This window comes from Bombina bombina, chromosome 1 (genome assembly GCF_027579735.1).
Source record: "Bombina bombina isolate aBomBom1 chromosome 1, aBomBom1.pri, whole genome shotgun sequence".
Lineage (NCBI taxonomy): Eukaryota > Metazoa > Chordata > Amphibia > Anura > Bombinatoridae > Bombina > Bombina bombina.
Genome location: NC_069499.1, coordinates 1544886953 through 1544898579, shown reverse-complemented (window position 1 = coordinate 1544898579; position 11627 = coordinate 1544886953). Strand labels below are relative to the sequence as shown.

At 42.5% G+C, this 11627-nt stretch overlaps 1 protein-coding gene across 1 annotated transcript in view; it reads left to right on the top strand.

The window, feature by feature from the left end:
* The first annotated feature begins 8120 nt into the window (after positions 1-8120).
* The window catches only part of GRIN2C (glutamate ionotropic receptor NMDA type subunit 2C), a 166064-nt gene continuing 162557 nt past the window's right edge, over positions 8121-11627 (top strand). The window contains exons 1-2 of the mRNA XM_053722029.1: positions 8121-8145; positions 10983-11398. Of these exons, the coding sequence (XP_053578004.1) occupies positions 8121-8145; positions 10983-11398 (441 nt within the window). The remainder of the gene's footprint in view (positions 8146-10982; positions 11399-11627) is intronic.

The window sequence follows — 11627 nt, the reverse complement described above, 5'->3', positions numbered from 1 at the left end:
TTGAGAAAAATAAAAAGTTTATTTATTTGTATCCTACTGTTGTTAACGCAGGCTATGGAGGATCCTGATATGCTTGAGGGTACTCCCTCTATTCCTAATAGTAATACCTGTCTATATTGTGAGGAGGTCTTGGTGTGCGAGCCCTCTCAACTATGTTCCATATGCATCAACAAGGTTATTTTGTCTAAGAAGGTTAACCCCTTTAGTACAACTGAGCCATCCATCTCTGAGGACTCGCCGTCCCGTAAGGTTCATACCCATCTATCATCTCCATTGTTGCATGCGCAGTTAAAGACGGCGGTGTCTGAGGCCCTTAATACTTTACCTTGCCCTGCTAAGCGCAAGCAAAAGGTTAAACATAGCTCTACGGTCCAAGGAACATCCAGTGATTTACTTGATTTGTCTGCTTTTCTGGTATCCCAGAATGGGTCACACTCTGAGTCTTCAGAGGGTGAAATTTCTGTATCGGAGTCTGCTACCTCTAGGCCTCCGGCGTCAGAGGAGCCAGCCTTTAGATTTAAAATCGAGCACCTTCATTTTCTTCTAAAGGAGGTTCTGTCTACATTAGAGGTTCCAGAGGCCAAGTTGCCTGATGAACCTTTGATCCCTAAATTAGACAGAGTGTACAAGGACAGGGTAGCGCTGCTAACTTTTTCTGTACCCGATTGCGAATATTATTAAAAATGAATGGGATAGAATTGAATCTTCCTTTTCTCCTTCATCTGCCTTTAAGAAATTATTCCCGGTCCCGAACTCTCAGCTAGAGTTGTGGGGTTACATCCCTAAGGTGGATGGTGCTATCTCCACGTTAGCTAAGCTTACTACTATCCCTCTTGAGGATAGCTCTTCTTTCAGAGAGCCGATAGATAAGAAAATGGAAATTTTTGTTAGGAAAATATTTCAGCATACGGGATATTTATTTCAACCATCAGTGGTTGTTGCCTCGGTTGCTGGAGCTGCAGCCTACTGTTGCGACTCCTTAGCAGAATTGATCGAGGTGGAGGGTCCCCTCAATGTTATCCAGGAAAGAATTAAGGCTTTGAGAATTGCTAATTCTTTTATATGTGATGCAAACATGCAGATTATTCGCCTGAATGCTAAAATCTCTGGTTTCTCAGTGCAGATGCGTCAGGCGCTCTGGCTGAAGTCCTGGTCTGTGGACATGACTTCTAAGTCTAGATTACTTACCTTATTTGGTCCAGGCCTGGACTCCATTATTTCCACGGTTACAGGGGGCAAGGGTGACTTCCTACTGCAAGATAAAAAGAACAAAGCTAAGGGACAAGGATCTAATTTGTGTTCCTTCTGTTCTGAGAAGTCCCAACGTCAGCTCCTCTAAACCCGAGCAAACCAACACCTAGATTACGAGTTTTGCATTAGAGGCTATGCGGTGCTAACTAGCAGTTTTGTCTCACCGCTCACTTACCTACAGCGCTGGTATTACGAGTTTTCAGAAACCCGCCGTTAAAAGAGAAGAAGTGAGCGTTGAGCAAAATTTTGCTCATTACCGCACTCCAATACCAGCGCTGCTTAAGTCAGCGGTGAGCTGGTGTAACGTGCTTGTGCACGATTTCCCCATAGGAATCAATGGGGAGAGCCGGCTGAAAAAAAGTCTAACACCTGCAAAAAAGCAGTGTAAAACTCAGTAACGCAGCCCCATTGATTCCTATGTGGAAATACATTTTATGTCTACACCTAACACCCTAACATGAACCCAAAGTCTAAACACCCCTAATCTTACACTTATTAACCACTAATCTGCTGCCCCCATCATCGCTGCCACCTACATTATATTTATTAACCCCTAATCTGCCGACCCCAATGTCGCCGACACCTACCTACACTTGTTAACCCCTAATCTGCCGCCCCCAACGTCGCCGCCACTATAATAAACATATTAATCCCCTAAACCGCCACACTCCCACCTCGCAAACATTAGTTAAATATTATTAACCCCTAATCTGCCGTCCCTAACATCGCCGCCACCTACCTACATTTATTAACCCCTAATCTGCCGCCCCCAACGTCGCCGCCACTATATTAAAGTTATTAACCCCTAAACCTAAGTCTAACCCTAAACCTAACACCCACTAACTTAAATATAATGTAAATAAATCTAAATAAATATTCCTATAATTAACTAAATAATTCCTATTTAAAACTAAATACTTACCTATAAAATAAACCATAAGGTAGCTACAATATAACTAATAGTTACATTGTATCTATTTTAGGATTTATTTTTATTTTACAGGCAAGTTTGTATTTATTTTAACTAGGTAGAATAGCTATTAAATAGTTATTAACTATTTAATAACTACCTAGCTAAAATAAATAAAAATTTACCTGTAAAATAAAACCTAACCTAAGTTACACTAACACCTAACACTACACTATAATTAAATAAATTAACTAAATTAAATACAATTACCTAAATTAAATTAGCTAAAGTACAAAAAAAAACAACAACAAAAAATTACAGAAAATAATAAACAAATTACAGAAATTTAAACTAATTACACCTAATCTAATAGCCCTATTAAAATAAAAAAGGCCCCCCAAAATAAAAAAAACCCTAGCCTAAACTAAACTACTAATAGCCCTTAAAAGGGCCTTTTGTAGGGCATTGCACCAAAGTAATCAGCTCTTTTACCTGTAAAAAAAAATACAAACAACCCCCCCAACAGTAAAACCCACCACCCACACGACCAACCCCCCAAATAAAATACTATTTTAAAAAACCTAAGCTCCCCATTGCCCTGAAAAGGGCATTTGGATGGGCATTGCCCTTAAAAGGGCAGTTAGCTCTTTTGCCACCCAAACCCTAATCTAAAAAATAAAACCCACCAAATACATCCTTAAAAAACTTAACACTAACCCCCTGAAAATCGTCTTACCGGGAGACGTCTTCATCCAAGCCGGGCGAAGTGGTCCTCCAGATGGGCAGAAGTCTTCATCCAGATGGCATCTTCTATCTTCATCCATCCGGCGCGGAGCGGGTCCATCTTCAAGACATCCGACGCGGAGCATCCTCTTCTGGCGACGACTAAAACAGAATGAAGGTACCTTTAAGTGACGTCATCCAAGATGGCGTCCCTTAGATTACAATTGGCTGATAGAATTCTATCAGCCAATCGGAATAAAGGTTGAAAAAAATCATATTGGCTGATACAATCAGCCAATAGGATTAAAGTTCAATCCTATTGGCTGATCCAATCAGCCAAAAGGATTGAGCTTGCATTCTATTGGCTGTTCCAATCTGCCAGTAGAATGCAAGCTCAATCCTATTAGCTGATTGGATCAGCCAATAGGATTGAACTTCAATCCTATTGGCTGATTACATCAGCCAATAGGATTTTTTCTACCTTAATTCCGATTGGCTAATAGAATTCTATCAGCTAATCGGAATCTAAGGGACGCCATCTTGGATGACGTCACTTAAAGGTACCTTCATTCTGTTTTAGTCATCGCCAGAAGAGGATGCTCCGCGTCGGATGTCTTGAAGATGGACCCGCTCCGCGCCAGATGGATGAAGATAGAAGATGCTGTCTGGATGAAGACTTCTGCCCATCTGGAGGACCACTTCTGCCCGGCTTGGATGAAGACTTCTGCCCGTCTGGAGGACCACTTTGCCTGGCTTGGATGAAGACTTCTGCCCATCTGGAGGACCACTTCGCCCAGCTTGGATGAAGACGTCTCCCGGTAAGTCGATCTTCAGGGGTTAGTGTTAGGTTTTTTTAAGGATGTATTGGGTGGGTTTTATTTTTTAGATTAAGGTTTGGGCGGCAAAAGAGCTAACTGCCCTTTTAAGGGCAATGCCCATCCAAATGCCCTTTTCAGGGCAATGGGGAGCTTAGGTTTTTTTTAGATAGGATTTTATTTGGGGGGTTGGTTGTGTGGGTGGTGGGTTTTACTGTTGGGGGGGTTGTTTGTATAATTTTTTACAGGTAAAAGAGCTGATTACTTTGGGCTAATGCCCCACAAAATGCATCTTCTATCTTCATCCATCCGGCGCGGAGCGGGTCCATCTTCAAGACATCCGACGCGTAGCATCCTCTTCTGGCGACGACTAAAACAGAATGAAGGTACCTTTAAGTGACGTCATCCAAGATGGCGTCCCTTAGATTACAATTGGCTGATAGAATTCTATCAGCCAATCGGAATTAAGGTTGAAAAAAATCATATTGGCTGATACAATCAGCCAATAGGATTAAAGTTCAATCCTATTGGCTGATCCAATCAGCCAAAAGGATTGAGCTTGCATTCTATTGGCTGTTCCAATCTGCCAGTAGAATGCAAGCTCAATCCTATTAGCTGATTGGATCAGCCAATAGGATTGAACTTCAATCCTATTGGCTGATTACATCAGCCAATAGGATTTTTTCTACCTTAATTCCGATTGGCTAATAGAATTCTATCAGCTAATCGGAATCTAAGGGACGCCATCTTGGATGACGTCACTTAAAGGTACCTTCATTCTGTTTTAGTCGTCGCCAGAAGAGGATGCTCCGCGTCGGATGTCTTGAAGATGGACCCGCTCCGCGCCAGATGGATGAAGATAGAAGATGCTGTCTGGATGAAGACTTCTGCCCATCTGGAGGACCACTTCTGCCCGGCTTGGATGAAGACTTCTGCCCGTCTGGAGGACCACTTTGCCTGGCTTGGATGAAGACTTCTGCCCATCTGGAGGACCACTTCGCCCAGCTTGGATGAAGACGTCTCCCGGTAAGTCGATCTTCAGGGGTTAGTGTTAGGTTTTTTTAAGGATGTATTGGGTGGGTTTTATTTTTTAGATTAAGGTTTGGGCGGCAAAAGAGCTAACTGCCCTTTTAAGGGCAATGCCCATCCAAATGCCCTTTTCAGGGCAATGGGGAGCTTAGGTTTTTTTTAGATAGGATTTTATTTGGGGGGTTGGTTGTGTGGGTGGTGGGTTTTACTGTTGGGGGGGTTGTTTGTATAATTTTTTACAGGTAAAAGAGCTGATTACTTTGGGCAAATGCCCCACAAAATGCCCTTTTAAGGGCTATTGGTAGTTTAGTTTTTTATTTTAATAGGGCTATTAGATTAGGTGTAATTAGTTTAAATTTCTGTAATTTGTTTATTATTTTCTGTAATTTAGTGTTTGTTTTTTTGTACTTTAGCTAATTTAATTTAATTTAGGTAATTGTATTTAATTTAGTTTCTTTATTTAATTATAGTGTAGTGTTAGGTGTTAGTGTAACTTAGGTTAGGTTTTATTTTACAGGTACATTTGTATTTATTTTAGCTAGGTAGTTATTAAATAGTTAATAACTATTTAATAACTATTCTACCTAGTTAAAATAAATACAAACTTGCCTGTAAAATAAAAATAATCCTAAAATAGCTACAATGTAACTATTAGTTATATTGTAGCTAGCTTAGGGTTTATTTTATAGGTAAGTATTTAGTTTTAAATAGGAATAATTTAGTTAATGATAGTAAGTTTTATTTAGATTTATTTAAATTATATTTAAGTTAGTGGTTGTTAGGTTTATGGTTAGACTTAGGTTTAGGGGTTAATAACTTTAATATAGTGGCGGCGACGTTGGGGCGGCAGATTAGGGGTTAATAAATGTAGGTAGGTGGCGGCAATGTTAGGGACGGCAGATTAGGGGTTAATATTTAACTAATGTTTGCAAGGCGGGAGTGCGGCGGTTTAGGGGTTAATATGTTTATTATAGTGGCGGCGACGTTGGGGGTGGCAGATTAGGGGTTAATAAGTGTAGGTAGGTGGCGGTGACATTGGGGGCGGCAGATTAGGGGTTAATAAATATAATGTAGGTGTCTGCGATGTTGGGGTCAGCAGATTAGAGGCTCATAAATATAATGTAGGTGGCGGCGGTGTCCGGAGCGGCAGATTAGGGGTTAACATTTTTATTTTAGTATTTGCGATGCGGGAGGGCCTCAGTTTTGGGGTTAATCGGTAGTTTATGGGTGTTAGTGTACTTTTTAGCACTTTAGTTATGAGTTTTATGTTACGGCATTGTACCATAAAACTCTTAACTACTGACTTTTAAATGCGTTAGGACTCTTGACAGGAGAGGGTGTACCGCTCACTTTTTGGCCTCCCAGGACAGACTCGTAATACCGGCGCTATGGAAGTCCCATAGAAAAAAGACTTTACAAAGTTTACGTAAGTCGTTTTGCGGTAAGGCCAAACAAGCGTGCGGTGCCCCTAAACCTTCAAGACTCATAATACCAGCGGGCGTAAAAAAGCAGCGTTAGGACCTCTTAACGCTGCTTTTTTACCCTAACGCACAACTCGTAATCTAGCCGCAAGAGCGCTTGGAAGCCGGCTCAATCCTGGAATAAATCCAAGCAGAACAAGAAGCCCGCCAAGAACAAGTCGGCATGAAGGGGCGGCCCCCGATCCAAAGCTGGATCGTATAGGGGGCAGACTGTCACTGTTTTCAGATGCTTGGTCCAGGGACTGCAGAATCCGTGGGTCCTGGAGGTCATAGCTCAGGGATAAGATAGGTTTCAAATCTCATCCACCCAAGGGCAGATTTCTCCTCTCAAGCCTGTCTTTAAAACCAGAAAAGAGGGAAGCCTTTCTGGGGTGCGAACGGGATCTGTCCTCCTGAGGGGGTCATTGTCCCGGTTCCTATCGCAGAAAGAGGTTTGGGTTACTACTCAAACCTGTTTGTGATCCCAAAGAAGGAGGGAACTTTCCGCCCGATTCTGGACCTAAAGTGCTTAAACAAGTTTCTAAATGTCCCCTTTTCAAGATGGAGACAATAAGGTCCATTCTTCCTCTAGTTCAGGAAGGACAATTCATGACCACTATAAATCTGAAGGATGCCTACCTTCACATTCCAATCTACAGGGACCACTTCCAGTTCCTAAGGTTTGAGTTCCTGGATCAGCACTTCCAGTTCATTGCACTTCTGTTTGGTCTAGCTACGGCCCCAAGAATTTTCACAAAGGTTCTGGGAGCTCTCCTGGCTGTCGCCAGAATCTAGGGTATATTAGTAGCTCCCTACTTGGACGACATTCTGGTTCAAGCGCCATCTTTTCATCTAGCAAAGGGCCATTTGATTTCTCTTCTCTCTCTTCTTCAATCACATGGATGGAAGATACATTTAGAGAAGAGTTCTCTCATCCTAAGCACCAGGGTAGAATTCCTGGGCACTATAATAGATTCAGTATCCATGAGGATATTTCTAACTGACCAGAGATGGTGCAAGCTAGCTTCGGCATGTCTTGCCCTCCGGACCTCAGGCCATCTGTGACTCAGTGTATGGAGGTAATTGGTCTCATGGTGTCCAGCATGGACATAATTCCTTTTTCCAGGTTCCGTTTCAGACTGCTACAGCTGTGCATGCTGAGGCAGTTGAACGACGATCATTCGGATCTGTCTCAACAGATTTCCCTGGACAACCGGTCGAGACAATTGCTCTCTTGGTGGCTCTGTTCAGATCATCTGTCCCGAGGGACATCCTTTCTCAGACCATCCTAGGAGATTGTGACTACGGACGCGAGCCTCTCAGGATCGGGAGCTGTTTGGGGTGCCAAGAAGGCACAGGGTTTCTGGTTGCAGGAGGAACGCTCCCTCCCGATCAACATTTTGGAACTTCAAGCAATCTATAATGTTCTGAAGGCTTGGTCTCTTCTGGGTTCGTCCCAGTTTATCAGATTCCAATCAGACAATATAACCTCGGTGGCTTACATCAACGATCAGGGGGGAACGAGAAGCTCCCTAGTGATGAGGGGAGTATCTTGGATTCTGGAGTGGGCGAAGGCCCACAGCTGTTCGCTGTCAGCGATCCACATTCCGGGTGTGGATAACTGGGAAGTGGATTTTCTCAGCAGACAATCCTTTCATCCGGGGAATGGCCTCTCCATCCTGAAGTTTTTGCGGAGATATGCTTCATGTGGGGGACGCCGGAGATAGATCTCATGGCGTCTTGTCTCAATACCAAACTACCCAGATATAGGTCGAGGTCCAGGGATCCTCAGGTGGAGCTAATAGATGCATTAACGGTGCCTTGGAGGTTCAATCTAATCTACTTTTTTCCGCCATTACCACTCCTTCCTCGAGTAGTGGCCCACATCAAGTAGGAGCAAGCGGCAGTAATACTGATTGCTCCATCGTGGCCATGAAGGACATGGTTCGCAGACCTGGTGAGGATATCAACTTCTCCTCCATAGAGGTTACCTTGTCGCAGGGATTTGCTGGAACAAGGTCCTTTTGTTCATCAAAATCTAGATTATCTGAGTCTGACTGCATGGAGATTGAACACTTAGTCTTAGCCAAGAGAGGGTTTTCTGAGAGAGTTATCAATACTCTCATTCAAGCTCGTAAGCCAGTTCCTCATTGCATCTATCATAAGGTGTGGAGAACCTACTTATTCTGGTGTGAAGAGCATGGATTTCCTTGGCATAAAGTTAAGGTTGCCAGGATTCTGATGTTTCTCCAGGATGGTCTTTCGGCCAGTAACCTGAGGGGACCGATTTCGGTCTTGTCTGTTTTACTGCACAAGAGGCTGTCTGAGCTTCCAGATGTTCAGTCCTTTATTAAGGCTCTGATTAGGATCAGACCTGTGTTCAGACCTTCGGCTCCCCTTGGAATCTGAATCTGGTTCTTAAGGTTTTGCAACGGGCTCCGTTTGAGCCTATGCATGAAATTGATATTAAGTTGTTGTCCTGGAAAGTTCTCTTTCTACTGGCTATTGCTTTGGCGCGCAGGGTATCTGAAATTGCCGCCTTGCAATGTGAGCCTCCTTATCTGGTGTTCCATTTGGATAAGGCTGTCCTACGTACTAAGTTAGGGTTTCTCCCTAAAGTCGTGTCAGACTGCAACATCAATCAAGAGATTGTGGTCCCTTCTTTGTGTCCTAATCCTTCCTCTTCGAAGGAACGTTTTCTTCATATTTTGGACGTGGTTCGTGCCTTGAAGTTTTATCTTCAAGCTACTAAGGATTTTAGACAAGCTTCTTCCTTATTTGTGGCATATTCTGGGAAGCGTAAGGGCCAGAAGGTCTCTTTGACTTCCTTATCCTTTTGGTTGAGGAGTCTTACCTATGAGACAGTGGGACATAGACCTCCTCAGAGAATTACGGCTCATTCTACTAGAGCAGTGGCTTCCTCTTGGGCCTTTAAGAATGAGGCCTCTATGGATCAGATTTGTAAGGCGACCACTTGGTCCTCCTTTCACACTTTTTCTAAATTTTACAAGTTTGATGTTTTTGCTTCAGCTGAAGCAGCCTTCGGGGGAAAGGTTTTGCAGGCTGTGGTGCCCTCAGATTAGGGTCTTCCTCTCTTTTTGTCCCTCCCGTTATAATTCAGTGTCCTCTAGAGCTTGGGTAAAAGTTTCCCAACAGTAAGGAATGAAGCCATAGACTCTCCTTGTATTACGAAGGAAAACATAATTTATGCTTACCAGATAATTTAATTTCCTTCTGTACAAGAAGAGTCTACGGCCCCCGCCCGTGTTCTCTGATAGGTGGCCCCCTAAATTATAATTTTTTTCTGGCTCCTTTTATACCCTGATATTTCTCCTAATGCTCCTTGTTCCCTCGGCAGAATGACTGGGGGATGGGGGAAGTGGGAGAGGTATTTAAGCCTTTGGCTGGGGTGTCTTTGCCTCCTCCTGTTAGCCAAGTTTAGTATTTCCCAACAGTAAGGAATGAAGCTGTGTACTCTCCTTGTACAGAAGGAAATTAAATTATCTGGTAAGCATAATTTATGTTTTTTTTAAGTGTTTTGTGCAACATACATATGTAAACATATAAACAACACATATAGACACATGAATACCTGCACATATACAAGTATATGTAATATATATATATATACATAATTAGCGCTGCGGAATCTGTTGGCGCTCTACAAATAACCGATAATAATAATAATAATAAATAGAAAATGTAGCTATGTACAGCATTGTTCAACTTGCATTTATCAAGTCTTTAGCTGAGTGCACGACTAAGGGCTATGTAGGACTGAAACGTAGCTGTTTGTTTGTCTCTCTTGTCACTTGAATACAGGATGGGACTCTTCTGTTTTATTTTATATATATATATATATATATATATATATATATATATATATATGTTCTGTGTGTATCTGCACTCACAATTCAGCTGGGCCATCAACCAGGGTGCAAAGTCTATCTAATAATCACAGTCTACTTCAATCAAGGACTGCACTCGCTGGATTTAGATACAAAATTAATAATTTATTGTGGTAACGTTTCAGGGTTCGCAGACCCCTTCCTCAGACCAGACCTCAGACATATCCCTTTTAAACATGTTTTATACATTTATTTCAATAATAAATCTATATTTTACATTTAATTTGTATATACGAGTGTAATCATTTTTTTTAAATATGTTTTACATGTGTTTAATTGTATTTTTTTCTAGCCCTAAGACTTTGTTTTTAGCGCTGTTTTGTCTTGTGCTTGAGCTATGAGCAATTTTTAGTGCGGTCTCGATATCCATTTAAAGTACAAGGCGCACTATAGGGATGTCGGTCGTGCTAAACATTCTCTGGTAATTCTTCTTTACCATGGACTTGTAATGGTAATTATTTTCTACCACAGCCCAGCAATATTGATAGCGCACCCTACACTATCAATAGTGCTTCACTTGTAATCTAGGTCAGAATAGGAAGGCAGATGTACAGTACAGGCATTCAAAAAGATTAGCTCAGGGCCGGCTGAAGACATTGTGCTGCCGATATCCAAGAATGAAATGAGACCCTCTCCCAAATTCTACTTCCACTACAGGCTAAACCTAACCATAGTAAACAGTTTTACAGGGCATCATGTTGATGGGCAACTGGTGGACTCCATATGAGAGTGCCATCTCTATAAAATGCCACCTGGGTCCAGTGGTCCAGTTGTAGAGCCCACTCTGGGTTAACTTTTTGCATAAGTGGGTCCATCATGTGCTTTTTCAGCATGCATTAAAATCTACATGCAATATGTTTGACTATGTCTCTCCTTTTCCCTACAGGCTCTCACTGTGACATGTCTCTGCCCCCAACACTGGGGTGGCTTCTCTTAGGCATGGTGGGTAGTGGAGCAGTGGTGATGGAGACACTTCTGCCCTATCCTGGAGGTCCCGTGGTGAATGTGGCATTGGTGTTTGGTGGCTCATTTCTAAATGTGGATGTGGATGGTCCTCTGACCCAAGTGGGCTCCTTACGCCTTCCTCTGGATATTCACACAATAACCATCCTGGTGAATGACAGCAGCCCTGGGCCACTTCTGCACCAGCTGTGCCAAGCACTAAATGGTGTACATGCTGTGGTTTTCCAAGATAACATTGGCACAGAGGCTGTAGCGCAGATCCTAGACTTCATATCCTCACAGACTCTTGTTCCTATCATCAGCATTAGTGGAGGTTCTTCTGTCGTCTTAAGTCCAAAGGTGAGATGATGGAGACCTGGTAAGGGTACCTTTTTACTGTCAGAAAATAACTGTAGCCGGTCATAAATCCACACCCTCATTCAGGACTTAACAGGGAGCCACTGAGCCTACAAAATTTCTTCTCTTTTTTTAACATTTTATGAATATATATTTATATACAAACATTCTTGTCTGGCACCTGTATCTGGCTAGTCAATATACTGTCTCCTAAGTGTTATATGTATTTGTC